The sequence below is a fragment of the Zea mays genome, chromosome 4 (assembly GCF_902167145.1).
Source record: "Zea mays cultivar B73 chromosome 4, Zm-B73-REFERENCE-NAM-5.0, whole genome shotgun sequence".
Classification (NCBI taxonomy): Eukaryota; Viridiplantae; Streptophyta; class Magnoliopsida; order Poales; family Poaceae; genus Zea; species Zea mays.
Window position 1 is genome coordinate 67,217,378 of NC_050099.1, and position 26,021 is coordinate 67,243,398.

General features: G+C 50.7%; 1 protein-coding gene across 6 annotated transcripts; it reads left to right on the forward strand.

The window, feature by feature from the left end:
- Nucleotides 1-747: 747 nt before the first annotated feature.
- LOC100193058 (uncharacterized) lies at nt 748-24,882 on the forward strand. Of its 6 annotated transcripts, XR_004857514.1 has the most exons (11): nt 1,010-1,104; nt 9,054-15,017; nt 15,148-15,362; nt 15,455-15,564; nt 15,684-15,933; nt 16,029-16,241; nt 16,315-16,383; nt 23,585-23,821; nt 23,952-24,020; nt 24,088-24,142; nt 24,273-24,882. XR_004857514.1 is itself a non-coding variant. In XM_008678295.4 (10 exons), the coding sequence occupies exons 1-10, from the start codon at nt 1,074-1,076 to the stop codon at nt 24,386-24,388; spliced, it is 1,368 nt and encodes a 455-aa protein (XP_008676517.1). In that variant the 5' UTR covers nt 748-1,073; the 3' UTR covers nt 24,389-24,882. The 6 variants fall into 6 exon arrangements, 5 of the variants coding, with proteins under 5 accessions (XP_008676517.1, XP_008676519.1, NP_001131697.1 ...); XM_008678295.4 differs by lacking the exon at nt 9,054-15,017 and having other exon boundaries at nt 748-1,104; nt 24,270-24,882; XM_008678297.4 differs by lacking the exon at nt 9,054-15,017 and having other exon boundaries at nt 748-1,104; nt 24,088-24,185; nt 24,273-24,659.
- Nucleotides 24,883-26,021: the final 1,139 nt, after the last annotated feature.

The window sequence follows — 26,021 nt, forward strand, 5'->3', positions numbered from 1 at the left end:
ACCAGTTGCCTCTCGAAAGTTATTTATTTCCTACGGTTTGTTATAAAAGCTGTAGGAAGTTAAAAAACCGTAGGAAGTGTATGATTTTGGTGTAGTGGGAGGATGCTGCGATGTGTTCGTGAGAGGTCTAGGTCGTCGTCTCCCAGTCAACTTTGGGTTGCTGGACCGTTGTCTCCTTATATGTAATTATTTATTTTGTATAGAACTCCTATTATATAGTAAAGCTGTGACATTCGATCCTGTGCCATGATTCATCATATGTGTGAGACTTGGTCCCAGCACACCTGGTGATTATGTTCGCGCCCGGGCTTTGGACCCCTAAAACCCGGGTGTGACATTATACTAGCAATTTTTAATCAACTAAAGGCATATTTGATCCCATTTGATAAACTTTAGCACCCCTTGTGCTAATAGGTGACACAAGGAGTGCTAAAGTTTAGCACTTCATTTTTAATATCTTTTAGCACTTTTTAACACTTTTATTTAGATCTTTAAGTGCTAAAGTTTACTAAAAGTATAAATCTAGCATGGTGGATCAAATAGGCTTTAACTATTAGATCTAATGTATTGAATGTCACTCTTATCTAAGTGCTTTCTAAAGTTTCGCAATCCCAATTCCATGATTTTTGATCACCAAATGAATTTTCTCAAGCCGAGAATACCCTTTTTACCTTTTAGGCTCCTTTACAATGAGAATTTCACTTTACACAAGAAACATAGAAAACACGAAAATTCTCGCAACTGAAAGGGGCCGTTAGTAATTTCCGGCTTACCCGTTGTCGCCTTCCCTCGCCTCCCGCACGCCAGTCCCTGCTGCCCTGCCCTCTTCCGCCGCGTCGTCCCCTCCTACGTTCCCCTCTCCCTCGGTCCGCCTAGATCTCGCCAGGGTTTGCCGCGTCTCGTCTTGATTTTTGCTCCGGAACCAGGGCTCCATCGGGGCAGAGAGGCAGGAGGGGTAGGCCATCCCGGAAAGTGGCGGATCTGGGTGTTATCGGAGGAAGAGCATCGTGTAGCGTTTCTGTCGGTGGCAGGCATCGACGAGGTGTGATTTAGAAGGCATTTGTGAGTACGGCATGGACTGCGTCGGAGCTGTGGACAGCAGCGGTGAGTGTGGTGGATGCTACCATTAGTATTTTGTGGCACGATCGTTTTTTACTTAAAGGTTTTTTACAGTTGTATTGTCAGGATTATGTTATTTTTCTATACCATCATGTATTGATCACTGGAGTAATTGGACTCGTTTTTTGTTAGTCGTGGACGGGCACATGTTTTTTCCCCAGATTTTCGTTGATGTAGGGTCGCACATCACTTCCTTTTTTTAAGGTTTCAGGTTTGTGTCATTTCGTTGAGTAATTCTGTGAAGTTAGTCATTTTATTGGGTGATGAGAAATTGTCCCTTGCAACAAGGAAAAAGGTCGTATGTAAGGTTGTGCAGTCATTGGATAATAGTTTTCAAACGTGAAAATTTCCCCTCTTGTTAGTATGGACATGGTTATATATGTTATGCGTGTAGAACATGATCGTGCATATGTAGAAGAGAGTTTGTTTTCTTCTACCTGAAATTAGTATTTGTGTGCACACTTAAAAGCTATAAATGGTAAATTACACAAGAAGAGATAATTATGCACAAGATAATCTACTCTCCTTGTTGTGTGTTGATGTTATTATGGGGAAATTGATAATTCCCAAGCCGGTTTTAGCCCAGGTCTCTTGGTGCTCTCTGGTCGCGGTCGTTCTCACATGGACTACGGTGCCACTGTGTATGAGTGAGGTACGGGTTTGGAGGTTTTCTCTACCTGTGAGAAGGTCTTCTTCTTAATACAATGTATGGGTGAGGTCGCGGTTGTTCTCACATGTTCGCAGGTCGAGTATTTTATGCGTGCATGGATACATTGCCCCCTCTCAATAGCACCTATCCTGTGGGACAGGACTTTCGCTTGAGTCTTGGTTTAACTTCAGGATAATCTAAGACTTCTCGGAGTCTTATGTTTTTCTTTCTGGAATTCTGATGTAAAACATAATTTGCTGCTAAACTTTCTTGTAGTGTATATGTGGTAAGGTGCATTATATTTGGTATTTAGTTGAGTTTTGGTTTAGAAAAAGGGTATGGGATATGAAGAACAAGTGGCTAAGATGTGATGGTATTATATTAATCATTTTGATGTAAAACAGTATATAATATCTTGGTTTCTATGTTTTCCTTTCTTCCTCGTGCGCTCCTCACCAATTTGGCTTTAGAGGTGTTCGAAACTGGCAGTATTTACTCAGATTTCTACCCATTTCCCCATTGGGTAGCATTTCAATTCTAAGAGCAAGCCTTTATATACAGAAAAGCTGTAACATATATGGCTCTATTAGGCTATTTACCTGCAAATAATTGGGTTATCAGGCTAGATTGCCATCCCTTTGGAGCCATACAGTTCCTCGATGGAAGTAATGCCAAGTGCACACATAAGCCATGCTGTATGGAAGTCTTATCATTCGCTCCTAGTTGCCTGGCTGGAAGCAAGGTGATGCCATTCAGTTAAAAAGTAAACAAGGTGATACTGTTTTAAGTTATCACCCATTCACCCTGAGCTAACAGAGCTTTTCTATGACTTATGACCTTTAGTGCCACGGTCTGAGTTTTTTTTCCTGCTTAGGCACTAGCTATGCTCTGAATGATCTTAACTCTGTATTGTCAAGTTCAAATTTGCATTTTCATTCAACTGGTTGGTCTGAACTGTAGAACTACATTAACAGTGATAGAGCATGTGACTTTGGGGTTATTTGACATAGCTCTAGATCTGGGATCTATGCATGATTTGTAGTTTGTAGGTAAAGTAGAATGGTTTAAAGATATGATCCAAAATAATACTCCCTCCGTTCCAAAATATTATTCGTTTTAGCTCTTGATATTTATGTCTATATTCAACTAGATGATGATGAATGTAGACATATATAGAACATATACACTGACTATTGTATGAATCTACTAAAAAAGGAAAACAAATTTTATTTTGGTACAGACGGAGTAAGAAAATTGCTCAACCAAATACGTTCTAATGCTCAGGGCTTTAGATCTAAGAACTTTTGGAGCTAGAGACTACCCCAAATATGCGGTTTAAAATCTTCTTCGGTACAAAGGATTGTACCATTCTCTACCTTTCTATCTAAATTCTAGAAGTTGTTAACATTGAGTACAAGATAACATACAATCTATTGCGGTAAGAGACACTAAAACCTTTGAATCCCGATCTCGTGTTTGCAACCTCCTGTGTTGCAACCGCGGTTACATGTGTTTCCATGGACTGAATAGTGTCACCTGTTTCCAGTTATTCCCATGGACTTTTGTTGCTTTCCTCCACTGTTGGTTGCAGAGGGTCGCACTTAGTGATTTGAAGTGCATGTGGGAGAACTTGAAACATTTGTGTTGTCTTCCCCTCATCTCCTTTTGGCTTTCGATACAATTAATTGCTGTGGGTGCTGCACTGAGGTGTATCATATTCCATTATCTGTTAGCATTTGGAGCATTTGTAGTGCCCCTACCAAACTGAGAACTTAATGCAGTGTTACAGATGGATGTATTGGTGATATTGGCTCAACTAAAGCAGGGACTTTGTGCATGTTCTTCTGAATAGTTGTGCATCTGTCATGTGGTATTGTGCTCAGTGGCCATTTTAGTGGGTGATATTGTTGGTGCCTGAAAGCAGATGAACTGCTGAATATTGATTGATGATATGAGGGTTAAAGGTTACATATATATAGGGAGGAGATCTGTGTGGTTTATGGAAACAGAACCAATCATGATCTCCTCACATCTCTAGCTATAGAAACATAACCAATCAGGGTCTCTAGCTATAGAAACATAACCAATCAGGATCCCCTCATATCTCTACATATCTCTAGCTGTCCTAATCAGAACCAATCAGCAGATGGCTGTCCTTATGTGGCTGATAGGGACAGAGATGGCGCCAGCCTGTAGGGACTGCCTGCATGGCGCAGTCAAGACTGCTAACACCCCCCCGCAGTCGGAGCGTCGAAAGCCTGGACGTTCAGACTGGACCGGAACTCAGTGAACAATGAAGATGGCAGGCCTTTGGTGAAGATGTCGGCGTACTGGGAAGTGGTAGGGACGTGAAGAACACGAATAGTACCAAGAGCAACCCGCTCGCGGACAAAGTGAAGATCAATCTCAATGTGCTTCGTGCGCTGATGCTGAACCGGATTAGAGGACATGTAGACAGTGCTGATGTTGTCACAGTAAACCAATGCAGCGCGCTGCAGAGGAGCATGCAGCTCTAGAAGAAGCTGGCGCAACCAGGTAGCTTCGGCAACAGCGTTAGCGACAGCACGATATTCAGCCTCGGCACTGGAGCGGGAGACAGTGTTCTGTCGCTTGGAAGACCAGGAGATAAGACTGTCTCCTAGGAACACAGCGTAGCCCGAGGTAGACCTGCGTGTATCTGGACAACCAGCCCAATCAGCATCAGAGTAGACCACCAACTCAGTTTGCGCAGAGGGGCGAAGTAACAATCCGAGGTGGAGAGTGCCACGAACATAACGAAGAATCCGTTTCAGAGCAGCGAGGTGGGGCTCGCGGGGATCATGCATATGAAGGCAGACCTGCTGAACAGCATAAGCAATATCTGGTCGAGTGAAAGTCAGGTACTGGAGAGCCCCTGCCAAACTGCGAAAATCCGTAGGATCAGTGACTGGAGTACCATCTGTGCCTGAGAGCTTGGGATTTACATCGACAGGAGTGGAGCAAGGCTTGCATTCGGCCATGCCAGCGCGAGTCAGAATGTCAACCATGTACTGCCGCTGAGAGAGGAACAGGCCACTCGGAGTGCGCTGAACCTGCATCCCCAAAAAGTGATGAAGCTCGCCGAGATCCTTCATGGAAAACTCCTGCTGAAGAGTTCCAATGATGCGCCGTAGGAGGGCTGTGGATGAGGCTGTGAGCACAATGTCATCAACATAGAGCAGGAGATACACCAAGTCAGTGCCGCGACAGTAGACAAACAGAGATGTGTCAGATTTAGCCTCCACAAAACCAAGTGAGAGCAGAAACGAGGCAAACCGGCTGTACCAGGCGCGGGGCGCCTGTTTGAGACCATATAAAGAACGATTCAACCGGCAGATGAAGTCGGGGTGAGCTGAATCTGTAAAACCAGAAGGCTGGGAGCAATATACTGTTTCTGACAGAGTGCCATGAAGAAATGCATTCTTGACGTCGAGCTGATGAACAGGCCAGTTGCGAGACAGTGCAAGAGTCAACACAGTGCGCACTGTAGCAGGCTTCACAACCGGACTGAAGGTCTCGTCAAAATCAATGCCAGGACGCTGTGAGAAACCTCGAAGAACCCAACGAGCCTTGTACCTCTCAAGAGAACCATCAGCATGGAACTTGTGCTTGAAAACCCACTTGCCGGAGACAATATTGGCAGCCGGAGGACGAGGAACAAGATCCCAAGTGTTGTTCCCCAAGAGAGCCGAGAACTCCTCTTCCATGGCCTGGCGCCAGTGAGGATCAGCAAGAGCAGCTCGATAGGTCCGTGGCACAGGTGAGAGTTGTGCTGCGTGAAATAGAGCTGGCTGTCGAAACCCCAGTTTTGCTCGAGTAGTCATGCGGTGATGGTTGACGACCGGGGGAACAGGAACAGCGCCGGGTGGGAGCTGAGATGCGGCTGCTGAAGGCGAAGAAGCAACAACAGGCGTCGGTGCAGCGGGTGCAGCAACGGGCGTTGTTGCAGCGGGCGCCTGCGGTGAAGGAGTAGCATCAGCAGTCGGAGCTGGCGCAGAACGATGAGTGTAGACGAATCCGTCGAAGCGTCGAGGGCCGGGACCCGGCTGGGTATCCGGGGCGCGGTCGGCAACGACTGCAGGTGCAGCGTCGTTTGTCCGGGCGGAGCCAGGATCAGGTGTAGGTGCGGCGGTAGGCAGGGGCAACAGCTGGTCGTTGGAGCACGGACTGCTGACTGCTGCTACAGGGGCCGCACGTGGCTGTGCGGGAGCGTCTGTTATACCTGCAGGAAGGAGACAGAAACGTGCTGATCCAATAGGAGCAGGCACGGCAGGGTGAGAATCTAAGAGAAACTCGAAATCCTCGACAGTGGGTGTGGATGACTGTTCGGCAAAGGGAAAAGAAGTCTCATCAAAGACTACGTGCCGAGATATGATGATCTTGTTGGAGTGAATATCGAGGCATCGATATCCTTTGTGATGATCAGAATAACCAAGGAAGACACACAAAACAGAACGAGGAGCAAGTTTGTGGGGGGAAGTGGCTAACAAGTTAGGATAGCATTTGCAACCAAAGACACGAAGATGATTATAGACTGGAGCTGTACCGAAGAGGGCTTGGTGAGGGGAAGGACAGCCATCTGCTGATTGGTTCTGATTAGGACAGCTAGAGATATGTAGAGATATGAGGGGATCCTGATTGGTTATGTTTCTATAGCTAGAGACCCTAATTGGTTATGTTTCTATAGCTAGAGATGTGAGGAGATCATGATTGGTTCTGTTTCCATAAACCACACAGATCTCCTCCCTATATATATGTAACCTTTAACCCTCATATCATCAATCAATATTCAGCAGTTCATCTGCTTTCATGGTATCACGAGTCTAGGTTCATTTCTACTCACCTTCCGCTGTCTAGCGCGCTCACCCGACGCTGCTACGGCTGCTGCTCCTGCGCGCCGTCCATGGCTAGCCACCAGCCCCCTTCTCCCAGAGTCGACGACGCTGCTGCGGCAGAGGCTGCTCTGCGCGCGCAGCAGGAGAGGGCTGCTCGTCTTCAAACTCGCGAGCTCGCCCTTGCGCGTGCCCGCGATGCTGAACGCGAGGCGGCTGAGGCCACCAAGGAGCGCGACGCGGCCGCCGCCCGCATCCGCGACGCTCTCGCCCGGGCCGCCCAGGCCCGCGCCGCTGCTGATCCTTTGGACGAGGAGGTCAACAACGACGACGCCTCCACCATTCGTGACGACGCTCCTGACGCTCGCACGCGTGAAGCTCTTCTCCTTCATGAAGCCGCTGCGCTCATCAATCTGCACGCTCAGGCGGTTGCAGTTCAGAACATCAGGGCTATCATTCCCGTCCTCCTCGACGTGTCGTCCACCCTCTACACCCGGTGGCGCGACGCCTTCCTGCTCGCCGTCGGCAAGTACTCCCTGGAAGGCCACGTTCTCACCGACGACTACGCACCCTTCTCTCCAGATTGGGTGCGGATGGATTGCGTCGTCAAGTCTTGGATCGTCGGCACCATCACCACCGAGCTAGCCGACGCCGTTCTCATTCGCGACGTCTCCGCCCGCGCCGCGTGGCTCGCCATAGAATCCCAGTTCCTCGGGAACCGGGAGACTCGAGCTCTCTTCCTCGACGCGGAGTTTCGCAACTTCCGCCAAGGCGATCTCTCCATCATCGACTACTGTCGCAAGTTCAAAGGGATGGCCGATGCCCTCGGTGATCTTGGTGAGCCCGTTCCCGACCGCACTCTCGTCCTCAACGTCATCCGCGGCCTCAACGAACGTTTCAGCAGCATCGGTCTTCATCTTCGACGCGGGCGGCCTCTTCCTACCTTCTTGGAGGTACGAAACGATCTTCTCCTCGAGGAACTTACCTTGGCACATCACTCCTCGACATCGGCCACCGCTCTGCTCGCCTCCGGACCACCTAAGGCGTCGCCGAACAACTCCAAGCCGAAGCAGCAGCCGCACCAGCAGTCACGGGGCAAACGTGCTGGGAAGAAGGGCGGGCGTTCGCAGCCAAACGGCGCAGCTCCCGGTGGCTTCTTCTCCGGCCCCTCTGTTGGTGGACAGTGGCCGTCCCCCCACAATCCGTGGTCCGGGTCCATCCACATGTGGCCCGGCCCGCGGGCTCCAGGCGCTCCTTCGACTCCTCGCCACGATGCTCAGCAGCAGCCACCCCCGCTGCCCCAGTCCCTACTCGCCGGTGCCCAGGGGCAGTGGTCTGGGATCCAGCAGCCACTTCCACCATGGCCTGGGAGCCAGCAACCGCCGCCATTGACTACCCAGCAGCAGTGGCAAGCTCCACCGCCTGGCTTCTACAGCTCGGGCGCTCCTCTCCCTTCCTGGGATCAGCAGGCGCTCCTCTCCGACTTCAGCACCATGACACTGCAGCCCCCTCAGCAGCGTGAGTGGTACTTCGACTCGAGCGCCACCACTCACATGTCCTCTGATGCTGGTACTCTCTCCCAGTCCACTCCTACGCAGCTTCCTTGCTCTATTATTGTCGGCAATGGTCATTCCATTCCTGTTATTTCTGCTGGTCATGCTGCTCTTTCCAATTCCCTTCGTCTTAACAATGTTCTTGTTGCACCTAATCTCATTAAGAATCTTATTTCTGTGCGCCAGTTCACTTCTGACAATAATTGCTCAGTTGAATTTGACCCTTTTGGCTGCTCTGTGAAGGATCTTCTCTCTCGGAAAGAGATCGTCCGCTGTGACAGCTCCGGTCCTCTCTACCCGCTGCGGCTTTCAGCATCCACCTTTCATGCTGCTGTTTCACCATCGCTCTGGCATCAACGTCTTGGGCATCCAGGTCGCGAAGTCATGTCCAAACTAGCACACATTTCGGGGATTTCTTGTAATAAGAATGCTACTACTGATACTTTGTGTCATGCATGTCAGTTAGGTCGTCATACTTGTCTTCCTTTTAGTGTGTCATCATCCCGTGCCACTAAAATTTTCCAGTTAATTCACTGTGACCTATGGACTTCTCCTGTGTTGAGTATTTCTGGTTTCAAATATTATCTGGTTATACTTGATGATTACTCACATTACCTATGGACTTTCCCCCTACGCCTTAAGTCTGACACATTTGCCACTCTTACTCATTTCTTCTCCTATGTGCATACTCAGTTTGGCGTCCCCATTCAAGGTGTTCAGTGCGATAACGGTCGTGAGTTTGACAACTCTAGTACCCGCTCTTTCTTCCTCACCAATGGTGTCCATCTCCGGATGTCATGCCCCTATACTTCGCCTCAGAACGGCAAAGCCGAACGCATCATTCGCACCATTAATGACGTTGTTCGCTCCCTTCTTTTTCAGGCCAGCATTCCCCCGTCTTACTGGGCTGAGGCACTCAACACCACTACTCGTCTTCTCAACATTTTGCCAACCAAGACACTTCGTTTTTCCACCCCTCACCAAGCCCTCTTCGGTACAGCTCCAGTCTATAATCATCTTCGTGTCTTTGGTTGCAAATGCTATCCTAACTTGTTAGCCACTTCCCCCACAAACTTGCTCCTCGTTCTGTTTTGTGTGTCTTCCTTGGTTATTCTGATCATCACAAAGGATATCGATGCCTCGATATTCACTCCAACAAGATCATCATATCTCGGCACGTAGTCTTTGATGAGACTTCTTTTCCCTTTGCCGAACAGTCATCCACACCCACTGCCGAGGATTTCGAGTTTCTCTTAGATTCTCACCCTGCCGTGCCTGCTCCTATTGGATCAGCACGTTTCTGTCTCCTTCCTGCAGGTATAACAGACGCTCCCGCACAGCCACGTGCGGCCCCTGTAGCAGCAGTCAGCAGTCCGTGCTCCAACGACCAGCTGCTGCCCCTGCCTACCGCCGCACCTACACCTGATCCTGGCTCCGCCCGGACAAACGACGCTGCACCTGCAGTCGTTGCCGACCGCGCCCCGGATACCCAGCCGGGTCCCGGCCCTCGACGCTTCGACGGATTCGTCTACACTCGTCGTTCTGCGCCAGCTCCGACTGCTGATGCTACTCCTTCACCGCAGGCGCCCGCTGCAACAACGCCCGTTGCTGCACCCGCTGCACCGACGCCTGTTGCTGCTTCTTCGCCTTCAGCAGCCGCATCTCAGCTCCCACCCGGCGCTGTTCCTGTTCCCCCGGTCGTCAACCATCACCGCATGACTACTCGAGCAAAACTGGGGTTTCGACAGCCAGCTCTATTTCACGCAGCACAACTCTCACCTGTGCCACGGACCTATCGAGCTGCTCTTGCTGATCCTCACTGGCGCCAGGCCATGGAAGAGGAGTTCTCGGCTCTCTTGGGGAACAACACTTGGGATCTTGTTCCTCGTCCTCCGGCTGCCAATATTGTCTCCGGCAAGTGGGTTTTCAAGCACAAGTTCCATGCTGATGGTTCTCTTGAGAGGTACAAGGCTCGTTGGGTTCTTCGAGGTTTCTCACAGCGTCCTGGCATTGATTTTGATGAGACCTTCAGTCCGGTTGTGAAGCCTGCTACAGTGCGCACTGTGTTGACTCTTGCACTGTCTCGCAACTGGCCTGTTCATCAGCTCGACGTCAAGAATGCATTTCTTCATGGCACTCTGTCAGAAACAGTATATTGCTCCCAGCCTTCTGGTTTTACAGATTCAGCTCACCCCGACTTCGTCTGCCGGTTGAATCGTTCTTTATATGGTCTCAAACAGGCGCCCCGCGCCTGGTACAGCCGGTTTGCCTCGTTTCTGCTCTCACTTGGTTTTGTGGAGGCTAAATCTGACACATCTCTGTTTGTCTACTGTCGCGGCACTGACTTGGTGTATCTCCTGCTCTATGTTGATGACATTGTGCTCACAGCCTCATCCACAGCTCTCCTACGGCGCATCATTGGAACTCTTCAGCAGGAGTTTTCCATGAAGGATCTCGGCGAGCTTCATCACTTTTTGGGGATGCAGGTTCAGCGCACTCCGAGTGGCCTGTTCCTCTCTCAGCGGCAGTACATGGTTGACATTCTGACTCGCGCTGGCATGGCCGAATGCAAGCCTTGCTCCACTCCTGTCGATGTAAATCCCAAGCTCTCAGGCACAGATGGTACTCCAGCCACTGATCCTACGGATTTTCGCAGTTTGGCAGGGGCTCTCCAGTACCTGACTTTCACTCGACCAGATATTGCTTATGCTGTTCAGCAGGTCTGCCTTCATATGCATGATCCCCGCGAGCCCCACCTCGCTGCTCTGAAACGGATTCTTCGTTATGTTCGTGGCACTCTCCACCTCGGATTGTTACTTCGCCCCTCTGCGCAAACTGAGTTGGTGGTCTACTCTGATGCTGATTGGGCTGGTTGTCCAGATACACGCAGGTCTACCTCGGGCTACGCTGTGTTCCTAGGAGACAGTCTTATCTCCTGGTCTTCCAAGCGACAGAACACTGTCTCCCGCTCCAGTGCCGAGGCTGAATATCGTGCTGTCGCTAACGCTGTTGCCGAAGCTACCTGGTTGCGCCAGCTTCTTCTAGAGCTGCATGCTCCTCTGCAGCGCGCTGCATTGGTTTACTGTGACAACATCAGCACTGTCTACATGTCCTCTAATCCGGTTCAGCATCAGCGCACGAAGCACATTGAGATTGATCTTCACTTTGTCCGCGAGCGGGTTGCTCTTGGTACTATTCGTGTTCTTCACGTCCCTACCACTTCCCAGTACGCCGACATCTTCACCAAAGGCCTGCCATCTTCATTGTTCACTGAGTTCCGGTCCAGTCTGAACGTCCAGGCTTTCGACGCTCCGACTGCGGGGGGGTGTTAGCAGTCTTGACTGCGCCATGCAGGCAGTCCCAACAGGCTGGCGCCATCTCTGTCCCTATCAGCCACATAAGGACAGCCATCTGCTGATTGGTTCTGATTAGGACAGCTAGAGATATGTAGAGATATGAGGGGATCCTGATTGGTTATGTTTCTATAGCTAGAGACCCTGATTGGTTATGTTTCTATAGCTAGAGATGTGAGGAGATCATGATTGGTTCTGTTTCCATAAACCACACAGATCTCCTCCCTATATATATGTAACCTTTAACCCTCATATCATCAATCAATATTCAGCAGTTCATCTGCTTTCATGGTATCACGAGTCTAGGTTCATTTCTACTCACCTTCCGCTGTCTAGCGCGCTCACCCGACGCTGCTACGGCTGCTGCTCCTGCGCGCCGTCCATGGCTAGCCACCAGCCCCCTTCTCCCAGAGTCGACGACGCTGCTGCGGCAGAGGCTGCTCTGCGCGCGCAGCAGGAGAGGGCTGCTCGTCTTCAAACTCGCGAGCTCGCCCTTGCGCGTGCCCGCGATGCTGAACGCGAGGCGACTGAGGCCACCAAGGAGCGCGACGCGGCCGCCGCCCGCATCCGCGACGCTCTCGCCCGGGCCGCCCAGGCCCGCGCCGCTGCTGATCCTTTGGACGAGGAGGTCAACAACGACGACGCCTCCACCATTCGTGACGACGCTCCTGACGCTCGCACGCGTGAAGCTCTTCTCCTTCATGAAGCCGCTGCGCTCATCAATCTGCACGCTCAGGCGGTTGCAGTTCAGAACATCAGGGCTATCATTCCCGTCCTCCTCGACGTGTCGTCCACCCTCTACACCCGGTGGCGCGACGCCTTCCTGCTCGCCGTCGGCAAGTACTCCCTGGAAGGCCACGTTCTCACCGACGACTACACACCCTTCTCTCCAGATTGGGTGCGGATGGATTGCGTCGTCAAGTCTTGGATCGTCGGCACCATCACCACCGAGCTAGCGGACGCCGTTCTCATTCGCGACGTCTCCGCCCGCGCCGCGTGGCTCGCCATAGAATCCCAGTTCCTCGGGAACCGGGAGACTCGAGCTCTCTTCCTCGACGCGGAGTTTCGCAACTTCCGCCAAGGCGATCTCTCCATCACCGACTACTGTCGCAAGTTCAAAGGGATGGCCGATGCCCTCGGTGATCTTGGTGAGCCCGTTCCCGACCGCACTCTCGTCCTCAACGTCATCCGCGGCCTCAACGAACGTTTCAGCAGCATCGGTCTTCATCTTCGACGCGGGCGGCCTCTTCCTACCTTCTTGGAGGTACGAAACGATCTTCTCCTCGAGGAACTTACCTTGGCACATCACTCCTCGACATCGGCCACCGCTCTGCTCGCCTCCGGACCACCTAAGGCGTCGCCGAACAACTCCAAGCCGAAGCAGCAGCCGCACCAGCAGTCACGGGGCAAACGTGCTGGGAAGAAGGGCGGGCGTTCGCAGCCAAACGGCGCAGCTCCCGGTGGCTTCTTCTCCGGCCCCTCTGTTGGTGGACAGTGGTCGTCCCCTATCCGTGGACAGTGGCCGTCCCCCCACAATCCGTGGTCCGGGTCCATCCACATGTGGCCCGGCCCGCGGGCTCCAGGCGCTCCTTCGACTCCTCGCCACGATGCTCAGCAACAGCCACCCCCGCTGCCCCAGTCCCTACTCGCCGGTGCCCAGGGGCAGTGGTCTGGGATCCAGCAGCCACTTCCACCATGGCCTGGGAGCCAGCAACCGCCGCCATTGACTACCCAGCAGCAGTGGCAAGCTCCACCGCCTGGCTTCTACAGCTCGAGCGCTCCTCTCCCTTCCTGGGATCAGCAGGCGCTCCTCTCCGACTTCAGCACCATGACACTGCAGCCCCCTCAGCAGCGTGAGTGGTACTTCGACTCGGGCGCCACCACTCACATGTCCTCTGATGCTGGTACTCTCTCCCAGTCCACTCCTACGCAGCTTCCTTGCTCTATTATTGTCGGCAATGGTCATTCCATTCCTGTTATTTCTGCTGGTCATGCTGCTCTTTCCAATTCCCTTCGTCTTAACAATGTTCTTGTTGCACCTAATCTCATTAAGAATCTTATTTCTGTGCGCCAGTTCACTTCTGACAATAATTGCTCAGTTGAATTTGACCCTTTTGGCTGCTCTGTGAAGGATCTTCTCTCTCGGAAAGAGATCGTCCGCTGTGACAGCTCCGGTCCTCTCTACCCGCTGCGGCTTTCAGCATCCACCTTTCATGCTGCTGTTTCACCATCGCTCTGGCATCAACGTCTTGGGCATCCAGGTCGCGAAGTCATGTCCAAACTAGCACACATTTCGGGGATTTCTTGTAATAAGAATGCTACTACTGATACTTTGTGTCATGCATGTCAGTTAGGTCGTCATACTTGTCTTCCTTTTAGTGTGTCATCATCCCGTGCCACTAAAATTTTCCAGTTAATTCACTGTGACCTGTGGACTTCTCCTGTGTTGAGTATTTCTGGTTTCAAATATTATCTGGTTATACTTGATGATTACTCACATTACCTATGGACTTTCCCCCTACGCCTTAAGTCTGACACATTTGCCACTCTTACTCATTTCTTCTCCTATGTGCATACTCAGTTTGGCGTCCCCATTCAAGGTGTTCAGTGCGATAACGGTCGTGAGTTTGACAACTCTAGTACCCGCGCTTTCTTCCTCACCAATGGTGTCCATCTCCGGATGTCATGCCCCTATACTTCGCCTCAGAACGGCAAAGCCGAACGCATCATTCGCACCATTAATGACGTTGTTCGCTCCCTTCTTTTTCAGGCCAGCATTCCCCCGTCTTACTGGGCTGAGGCACTCAACACCACTACTCGTCTTCTCAACATTTTGCCAACCAAGACACCCCGCCCCGCTCCGATACCATGAAAGCAGATGAACTGCTGAATATTGATTGATGATATGAGGGTTAAAGCTTACATATATATAGGGAGGAGATCTGTGTGGTTTATGGAAACAGAACCAATCATGATCTCCTTACATCTCTAGCTATAGAAACATAACCAATCAGGGTCTCTAGCTATAGAAACATAACCAATCAGGATCCCCTCATATCTCTACATATCTCTAGCTGTCCTAATCAGAACCAATCAGCAGATGGCTGTCCTTATGTGGCTGATAGGGACAGAGATGGCGCCAGCCTGTAGGGACTGCCTGCATGGCGCAGTCAAGACTGCTAACAGTGCCAGTGGGATACAACTTTTCACTGGCCTGTTCATCAGCTGCTATTTTTCTTTCCACATAACACTCCGGTGGAACTACAATTGGATTTGTCGGTTATGACTATGTGCACCCATTGCAAAAGAAGACAGAAAAGGCCAAATGGCCAATGCAAATCATGATTTGTCAGTAGGGAATATTGACTATGTATTTTGAAGCTGGGTTGTGTTTGGTTCAATCTACTAGGAGACCAGAGCATTAAAAATAAGAAAACATTGTTATAGGCTTATAGCATTGAAATGGTCACCTTCATCAACAAAATTTTCATATGTGAGTTCTGGAATTGTTTCGCACAGGTTCTGCCAGTGACAGACTGGCCATTGGTACCTACCCACTGGTTTGAACCAGTCAGGTAACAACATTTGAGATGCTATACTCAGAAATTTGGCATTGGTTACAGGAACCGATGATGATCTTCCACAATCATATCAGAACAGCAGAGGCATGAAAGGCAGTGGACGCATCACTGGTAATGGAAGAGATAGTGTTGGTGCTTCTCTGTATACTAGAGTTCAACCTCAGACAGACATGGAAACACAAATACATGAGCTTGAGCAAGAAGCATATTGTTCAGTTCTTAGAGCATTCAAGGCTCAATCTGATGCTATAACATGGGTACACTCTTGTCTCTTCATGTAATTAATTTATTTACTCTGGTTGGCCTAGATTTCATGGAGTCTTGTAAGGGTTTGAATTCATTGTCTCAGGAAAAAGAAAGTCTCATTACTGAGCTTAGGAAGGAGCTACAAGTATCTGACAAGGAACACAGGGAGTTGCTAAACAAAGTTAATGGCGATGATATTATTCGAAGAATAAGGTATTGTGTGGACACATGATGCATCTTAACTGTGCAATACCCTCTCTTCTAACACATGGACCCAAACATAATAACTCCTTTGCCACTCTTCCTCACACGTGTTCTTTTCTTAAAATAAGGAAATGGAGAGAGTCAACTGGTGGGCTTATGATTAATTTGGTGAATAATTCTCAGCGTACACATGACCCTATTCCCAGCCCTACGACATCTGCTCGCAAGAGGCAAAAGATGTCTCAACCCATTCTCTCTGCATGTGTACCTGCACCATCTGCTATGCATTCACAGCCTTTAACTGCACCGATGCAACCATCATCTTCAGGAGCAAAAAAGGGAGCTCAACCCGGCACAAAAGTGAAGAAGACCAAACCAGTAAGTGATGGTTGAAACATCTGCAAATGATTTTGTTGGTATAATTTTTGTAACATGGTATGGGTTATTTTATGGGCAATTAATTGTGCTTGAAGGGCCAGAAGATACCTGGTGGCTCTGCAGTCAAATCTATGCCATCTTCTGCTGGTCCTGGTGGGCGAGGAACTATTATCAATAGGAATATGTCTGCTGGCCTTCCACCTGAAAGTTCACAATTAAATCCATTAATTGGTCGTAAAGTCATGACTCGGTGGCCTGACGATAATAGCTTTTATGAAGCTGAAATAACTGACTATGATGCATCAAAGGTATGCCTTATTTCTAAGGGTTCATTCACTTATATTTGTTTATATAATTAATCAAGTCGCTCTAATTATATAGGATATCTATACACTGGTTTATGACATAAATACAGCAGACGAGACATGGGAATGGGTTGACTTCAAGGAGGTAAATGTTTATTTACTCTGAATGCTGAAAAAAGTCTATTTTTCAATCCTTTACTCTTCATGCTGTTAATTTTGTTATCATGTCCGGAACTCAATAAAATACATTCCCCATGCCTTGTTTGGATATCCTTGCATCTACGTCAATCCACATGTGTTGCGGTAAATTAGGGTGTAGTTTAAGTTCCACCCCAATACACCTCAACGCATGTGGATTAAGGTGAATATGAGAGTATCCAAACAAGGCCTCAACTGTTGAAACTCGAATCACATCTACGTCAATCCACATGTGTTGCGGTAAATTAGGGTGTAGTTTAAGTTCCACCCCGATACACCTCAACACATGTGAATTAAGGTGAATATGAGAGTATCCAAACAAGGCCTCAACTGTTGAAACTCGAAACACTGTAAAGTGTAAACTATCGTCCTAAAGTTGGTTTTGCGGGTGGTTTTAGGTGGTGTGGTTGCCACATCAGCAATTTTTGCTGTGGCTGCCAACATCACCTGTTTTTGCAGGGACAGACACATCACTCCTGTAGTGCAGCTGTATTGCGTCTCCTCGTGGATGCTTTGTCTGCCATATGCTTTGGCAGATAATTTGCATTGGTTTTGAGAATCAGGAATCCTATTCCTCTCTGGTTTTGTTTAGGGATGGGAATAAAATCTGTTGCATTTTTTGGGACGTAGGAGGTTGTGTGGGGACCAAACAACGATTTTTCTTGTGAATGATATATAAACTTCAGATAACTATGAAGTTATTTGCTAGATTGCCTTTTGGCATATTCTACTGACCAGTATTGACATTCTCTAATGGTTGGATGCAAGACATAGTTTAGATGATGACCCTATATGATAGCTATGCCACTCCCAAAAGAAATACCTTAGTGCAGTGTTTGTCTCCTAAAAATGGATGCAAGAATAGAGATTTTCTCCGATACATGTTTTTATAAATACATTAGCTCTCTTCAATATTTGGCCAACTCAAGTGCCATGTGGTATGGTCAAATATTTATATGGCAGCCTTTGGTTGATACAACAAGAACTGCCATTTGGTCTGTTGTGGCGTTCCATACCCATCTTCCGACCAACAACTGTTAGACTATGTGTGTGTGAGTGTTGTGGACCGGCACCACTGTTGGGCTGCCGGCCCATTAGGGTTAGGGTTTCCTGTGTCTATATATTGTAGTCCACCTCTATGCAATACAACGACTTTACACTTCTATATGGTATCAGATTAGGTTTCCCCGTGTTTCCCTGCACCACTGCAGCCACCGGCTGCTCCCTGCCAAGGTCCAGCCGCCGTCCGGGAGGCTCATCCATCCCTTCCGGGCGGCCCTTCTCTCCAGCCGGCCGCCAGCCTCTGGCCGCCGCCACCCCCAGCCGGCAGGCTCGACCTCCCATCACCACTCAGTGAGATCCAGTGCTCCACCTACCTACCAGCTCCAGCCGCCGGCGATGGTCGTGTCCTTACCCGTCCCGATCCCGCCGACGCTCCTCCACGCGGCTGCGGCGCTCGCGCTCGCCGCCGCTGCCCACTTCCTCCACCTCCCTTCCCTCTTCCTCTATGCCCTCCACACCTACATCCACCTGGACGCCGTCCCCTCCAACACCCCGCGCGCAGTCCTCCGCCCGCCGGGCTCCAACGCCGGTCCCGCCCCCGTTCGACGCCACGCTCGGCTCCCGCCCCCATTTCGCCGCCTACCACCTCGCGCTCCTTCCGCCCGCGCTCCTGCTCCTGGCCGCCCCCGCGGCCTCCCCGCTCGCGCTGCTCGTCCCCGCGGCCTACCTCATGGATGGCGCGGAATAGGAGGCGAAGCTGCTCGCCGCCGCGGCTGGGCTACAGCTGCTGACCTCTCCGACGTCGTGGCGTGGCAGCAGCCCAACCTCCGGCGCTTCGCGTGCTTCGGCCACGGAGGAGCGACGGCTCCGTCAAGGCGCTGACGGCCGCGTCTTCTCTGCCCCCGCGCCCGCTGCCTTGGCTGCGTGCCCCGCCACGCCCATGGGCGCCAGCGCACTCTCCCCTGCCGCTGTCGGAACCCTCCCCTTTCTTTCCAGCCGCCAGGCTTCTCTTCCTGCCTCCACCAGCATGCCAACGCCCATTCCCTAGGCATAGACGCGCCCTGCTGGTGCTCCCTTCCGCCTTCCTTCGCGCTGCCGCCCCTGCGTGCAGCGCCCTCCCCGGCGTTCGCGCCCCTCCTCGGTGTACGCGCCCGCAGCGCCCTTCCTGACGTCCGCGCCCCCACGCGCCGCGTCCCGCGGCCTTCCTGCGCTTCCTGCTCACCGCCGCTCCCACGCGCAGCGCCACCCGGCCTTCCTGCGCGGCCTGCGCGCGCCACCGTCCTCACCAGTGCCGGCCACCTCTTCCCCGGCATGGATACCCTGCGCTCCTCTCCCCTGTGTCGGCATCTTTGCCCGTGCATCCCCTTGTCATCGCGCTTGCCACATCCTAATTGCTCGCGCTGACGCCCTAGCAGCGCCTCCCACTTCGAGCTTCTCTCGTCGCTGGTGCCGCCAACACCCCTTGCCAGGTCCGGCGCAGGCCCCTGCCCGGCTGGACCCGCCCCGCCGCCCACCCCTTCATCGCCTTCGTTGGACCCGTCGCTGCCGCGGCCTTCCCGGCCGGATCCACGTTGTTGCGACCTTTCCGGCTCGATCCGCCGTCCCTTTGGCTGGATCGCGTCTTCCCGTCCGGATCCGTCGCTGCCGTGGCCTTCCCGGCCGGATCCGACATTCCCCTTCTTTTCTGCCGCGGGCGTGGACACCATGACCGACGCAGACGCGTGCGCTACCGTCGGCCTCCCTGCCGGGGCTCCTTGACGCCTGGACGATCGAAGAAGCAGGAAGGTCGACCTGCTGGTGCCCTTTTGTTGTGTCGCCCTGTCGATCGTTGACGCTCGAACGTCGACCCTCCCGAAGATCAGGCTTTTGCCGCGTGTCTCCCGACCGCGACCACCTCGACTTCGGCTACCTCGGCATCTAGGGGCTATCGTCTTCTTGGAGCACACATTGGTCTCTACTCCAGCCGCAACATTCGCACCATCACGACACTGCGACTGCGGGGGGATTTCAACCTGTCGGCTCCTACCTTCGGCCTCTACTCCAGTCTCATCGTGTGTGGTGCCCCCGTTGCGACCGCGGGGGGATGTTAGACTATGTGTGTGTGAGTGTTGTGGACCGGCACCACTGTTGGGCTGCCGACCCATTAGGGTTAGGGTTTCCTGTGTCTATATATTGTAGTCCACCTCTATGCAATAGTGTGTGTGGGCCGGCACCACTGTTGGGCTGTCGACCCATTAGGGTTAGGGTTGAGTCCCTATATATATGTGTACCCCATCTCCTATCAATACAACACTTTCATACTTCTACATGGTATCAGACTAGGTTAGGGTTTCTTCCTCCTCCCACCCACAGCCGCCACCCAGCCCTAGGACCAGCCGCCGCCCCCCGGGAGGCTCATCCTTCCCTCCCGGGGGCGGCCTCCCTCCTCCCAACCGCTGCAGCAGAGCCCCTAGCGCCGCCGGCCCTCTGCCAAGTCTTCTTCCACCTCCACCATCTCTCCCATGGCACCTCCCCTGCGAGCAGCTCCTCCAGGGAGCACGGTCTCCCTCCAGCCGCTCCTCCCCATCTATCGACGGCGGCCCTGACGGCGCGGGCGGCGAGGGCATCGGCGACATGGCGCGGTTTGCGTCTGCCCGGCCTCGGCGCACGGGCGTGTGGCCTCGGCGGCACGCCTGTCCAGTGCGAGCGAGGCTCCCCCGGCGCGCGTGGGCGCGAGGCGCGGCGGCCAGGCCCCGTCGGCCCCTACGTGGGTGCGGCTGCGCGGCCTCGGTTGCTCCGGTCCCAGCACGCGCGGCGCAGGCCCTGGCGGCGCGCGCAGCCATTCCCCGGCACTGGTGCGCAGGCGCCCCCTCCCCTGGCCCCACCGGCGGGCGCGACCCCTGCGCATGCGGTCGGCCAGGCATGGCCCCGGCGAGGGCGGCCCCTGCGCGGCACGGGCATGCGACCACCGACGGCGGCCATGGTGTCTGCCCCTGTGTTTTTCCCTTGGCCGCCGGGCTTCTCCCTCGAAGCCATGGCGGGCTCGACCTCCCTCTCCACCAGGGACGCACTCAGCAGTCGCTGCTCCCTCTGTCCCTAGCATGCAGGGCGTGAACTCCTCTTCCATGGCGCATGGCCCTCCTCCCTGGTCGCCTCCTCCTCCTCCCTGTTCCTCCCATGGACAGGTGCATGAGCCTGCGCCCAGTGCCTCCCCTCCCTAGTTTGGCTTCCCCCAGCTGTGGTGGTCGAGCTTGGCTCCCTCCGACCCTGCGCGGCTACTCTTCCTCCTCTACTTCCTCCGGCCGCCGCCTTCAGCTCGACAGCCATGGTCGCTTCCCTCCGCCCCTGCTTTCTTTTCTCCCCTGCACGAGCCTTGCTCGGTGCCCTCACTCCCTCTAGCAGTAGGACGGATGGAGCTCTCTGCCCCATGGCCGTCGGCCTCCCTGGCATATAGCGCCCGTCTCCCATGGCGCTCAGCGCAGCAGCGCCTCACCCTTCGACCTTCTCCTGTCGCCGGCGCAGTTCACACCCCTTGCTAGGTCCGGTGCAGGCCCCTGCTCGGCTGGATCCGCCCCACCGTCCAGCCCCCTCTTCGCCTTCGCTGGATCCGTCGCTGCCGCAGCCTTCCCGGCCGGATCCACGTTGCTACGGCCTTCTCGGCTCGATCCGCCGTCCCTTTGGCTGGATCGCGTCTTCCCGTCCGGATCCGTCGCTGCCGTGGCCTTCCCGGCCGGATCCAACATTCCCCTTCTTTTCTGCCGCGGGCGCGGACACCATGACCGGCGCAGACGCGTGCGCTGCCGTCGGCCTCCCTGGCGGGGCTCCTTGACGCCTGGACGATCGAAGAAGCAGGAAGGTCGGCCTGCTGGTGCCCTTTTGTTATGTCGCCCTGCTGATCGTTGACGCTCGAACGTCGAACCCTCCCGAAGATCAGGCTTTTGCTGCGCGTCTTCCGACCGCGACCACCTCGACTTCGGCTACCTCGGCATCTAGGGGCTATCGTCTTCTTGGAGCACACACCGGTCTCTACTCCAGCCGCAACATTCGTACCATCACGACGCTGCGACTGCGGGGGGATTTCAACCCGTCGGCTCCTACCTTCGGCCTCTACTCCAGTCTCATCGTGTGTGGTGCCCCCGTTGCGACTGCGGGGGGATGTTAGACTGTGTGTGTGAGTGTGTGTGGGCCGGCACCACTGTTGGGCTGTCGGCCCATTAGGGTTAGGGTTGAGTCCCTATATATATGTGTACCCCATCTCCTATCAATACAACACTTTCATACTTCTACAACAACGATAGTCTTTAAAGGCCACTAATGTAGCTCTCTGACACAATTACTTTGGCTCATAGCAACAAAAGTGTATCTCTGTCACCTACTCACTAATCAAGTTAGAAAATGTGTAACTTTTGAGCCTAGGGTTTGGTTTGAGGATACAATGTAGCAAGGCACGTTTTTCAGTTCTGCCATCCATCTATAATTGTGATGTTTTTCCAACTATGCAGAGTTACGGGATTTGCTTTGGTTCATTGGATGTTGACTTGTTGAGCCATGAACCAAATGCATGTATAGGCTACCTGATTAGTATTTGATACCGAATTTCTAAATTTTCTTAAATACATACACAATATTGGGATATTATTAGAGTGGGCGCACTAACCAGTTCAGTCCAAAAGCTTAAGCTTTTAGGAGAAGGTAGACGATCCACTTAGGCTATCTCCAGTAGCTTACCCATCCCTATACCTCATATTCAAACTCCACTCTGCGAATAGTGCAGTCTACAGTGCAAAACAGTGTTTTGAGTGACCATATGGGTGAAGACACGGTCTTATACACTTCAACACCTCCACTCACGTGCAACCAGAGAGGAAGGCACAAACATGGAAATAAATGGACAGAGGCACGAATGAAGCATCTGCAGGATTTGAACTCGAGACCTCTGATTTGATACATATTATAGTGGACACCACTGTTTTCAAGTCGGGCGACTAGCTAGTCGATCCAGAGGACTAACCAGGCGCCTAATCGTGATTAGGGAGATGATTAGGACGCCTAATCGGTCTAGTGACTATTGACTAGAGCAGACAGAAGTCACATAACCGAACACTGGTGCTGTGAATGTGATGGTGAAACCAAGAAGGCAAGAACTAAAGACTGCAGACATACCGATAATAAGATAGAAAAGGGGAGGAGGGGAGCTCATCTCGTCAGTCATAAGTTGTCACTGGTGCTGCTGTGCTGGTTTGGAGCCGATGCCGGTGACCTGGAGACGCCAGAAGTGGGTGCGGAGCCGGTGCGGGTTGATTGGAGCAGCCGCCGGTGACTACACTGGACGACCGATGGCGTCTGAGTGCAGACAACGGGTTGGAGAGGGCCGCAGGCAGGGTTTGGTTTCGTCAGGGCTAGGGTTTCGGCAGGGGAGGCACACTGTTTATGTTAATTACTATAGATGGGTCGAAAAAACAATGAAGCCCAATAATAAACCCTAGCTGCCACTAGACGACCAGAAACGCTCTAATCGGACGCCTAATCGACGATCTGGACGCTTAATCGGACGATCTGTACGACCAGAAAGTCTGATCGAGTCGTTCGGCTAATCAGCCACTTTCAGGCGACTAGCCCGACTAATCGCGATTAGTCGGACGACTTGTAAACAGAGGTGGACACACTAACCAGTTCAATCCAAAAGCTCCCAAAAGGTAGACAATCCACTTATACACTTCAACATATATCATATCAGTATATTATGACACGTCATAATCATATTTTTCAAGGAAAGAGTTTCTTTTAATTCTCAAGTCAACTTTAAAAGGTATGAAGCATTTCAATGTTATTGAAGTGTCATATATACTTGGATTAAGTCATAACTGCATCATAGTTTGAAAACTGGATTTGACCAGCAATACAATCTAGAAATTCAAATAACCTATGGCTGGTCTTGGATTTGTTTCCATGGAACATCATGTTGGTTTGAATACTGACCAAACTGTTAATGAACTGGTTGGCTAAGGACATTAATGGATGACCTCCATCATGAAAAAATTAAGAGAGACTATGACAGTAACATTAACAGCCTAACACATTTGCTGAACAAGTTCTATAGTTAAGCAACAAGCATACAGCCTGCACAGTAATCCATGCTTAATATATTTTTTTTATCTTTGCTGCAGATGGCACCTGAGGATATAAGATGGGATGGCGAGGAGCCTGATTTAAACCTTATAGGTCGTGGTGCTCCCGTCCATGGTATGAAGTCAAGCAGTCGTGGTGGCCCCATGTCAGGTACCGGAAGAGACAGAGGTCCCCAAAAGAACTCATTCAAGAAAGATTATCCATCACAAAACGGTATTGGGAAGAAGAGTGTTGACTACATAGAAATTCTCCATACAGAGACACTCATAAAGGAGGTTTGTTTGGGAGGAACTCAGCTTATTCGTTTATTATAATCCTACCAAATTGTCTGTTTTATAATGATGATCTGCCTATATTAGAATCCTATCAAATTGTCTGTTTTATCATGACGATCTGCCTATATAGGTGGAGCGGGTTTTCAGTTCAGCCAACCCTGACCCCCTTGAGATGGAGAGGGCTAAGAAAGCGCTAAAGGTAACAAGGACGTGCAAAACATTATTGGGATTCTCCCGTTCTCCTGAACTAACAGTTGTTCTTGCAGGAGCACGAACAATCATTAATTGATGCGATTGCAAGGCTTGCTGAGGCGTCTGATGGTGAGGGTGTTAAGTGTTGTGCATAATTCCTCTTTTCAACTCTGTGAGCATAAGAATTGGGCTGTGTAATGTGCTAACAATATTATAGAACGAGTCTAACATGTTCCATGTTCTCTCTTTTTTGAAGCAGATGATCGTGTGCGATCTTTGGAGTATAACCGTGGATGGAGGAACCAACATGGAGGAAGATATGCGGATGATATGACCATGGACGGCCACATGGCTGGAGATGCAGATGCCATGTAAACCTGCCAATGTGTACACAAAATTCCTTCATTAGCTTATTTTTTGCCTGTTGTAAAATCTTGACGCTAATTTTTCTCTCTCTAGATTTAGCCGTAGGTACTTCTGATTGGTCCTAACCAAAGAAACAGTTAGGATCACCACTCTGATTGTTCAGCTTTTGTAGTAGAATTACGCCCAGCTCATCCTTTACACTGTAAATTTAGATTTGGAGCTGATTTTGTCGGTCGCTAGACATTTGATAAGCATCTGCCGTGGCCTGTTTGGTTTCCTAGTGCAAACGGAAGGCATTTTTGCTAATGTTGTACTACCTCCATTTTTTTATTTGACGCAGGTTGGTTCAATTTTATACTAAAAAAATATAAAAAATCGGAGGGAGTAGCTAGTAATGTTGTGTTATAGCACAAAGGGTGTAATAGGATCAACTATGGATAGCTGTCGAATACAGACATGACTGGATGCTCGGTTACAAATACTAATAAGAGGCTGTTTGGTTATATGTTTTTGGCCATGATCTATTTACAGTGGTATCTATTTCCTTTCTTTTATATTTGGTTGGACCAGTCCGTAACGATTTATACTGTAAATTAAATGGATACGGAGCCATATCTTTTCATTACCACTCCCTAGCTAGTATTATAAATATATAGCGTTAACTAACTAAACATACTCACTTTCTGTTACACTGTAACCAATAGCGTTGGGATGTTAACTAACCAAACATATCTCTAACCAATAGCATTAGGATCTATTCACTTTACGTTAACCACTCCCTACAATGAACTAAACATCACCTAAATGTTTGTGTTCTGGACAATGTTTGTCACGAATATTTTTCTAGATATATTGAGTAAAATTAACATCCATATGTATGACATGTATAACCATCATTGAAGGATCTTAAATAAGTTTTCTCATTGAAGGATCTGGAGAATCTTCACTGCCTAGAAATAGAAATAAACAAGAGATATGACGGTATAATTTTGACACAACAAATCTCTTTCGAATAGTTGGCATGGCAAACTACAAAGCTTTAAACACATCATTTTGCACTAGCGAAAAATTATCTATTCACGAAGTAACATTGCTAGGACCAAAAGATGCAACACAATATAAATTATCTATTCATGAAGTAACGTTGCTAGGAAAAGATGCAACACAATATAAGACTAGTGGGTTACATTCATGATTAACAAGCTATGTCAATATTTACATGCTTCTACTACAATGCATTGGATAATATTAAAGCAAATATTAAGATACATCAAATAATATACTAATCTTGGTTTGAAGATTTACAAATCCCTCTCAATGGTAATGAATGGTTACTCAGATATAGACTAGACATGTTGTCTAGATGACAAGAAATCTATAAGAGGTTTTCTTAATTTTCTAAGGAATAATATTATTTTCTATAATGTAAAGAAACTAACAATAGAAGGATTGGATTGTAGCCCAGTTGGTTTGTTCGCCAGGTGTGCGAGCGGCCAGGCGTAGGTTCTATCCCTAGGATGGATGCCCCGTACCTGACCTTGGGGTTTTCCTCGATAGGGTTTATATGCGTTTAGTGGTACTGCATGTTTCTCATGCACTAGAGGTCTAGGCTTCTCAATCCCTTTCTAATGTGTATATTGGA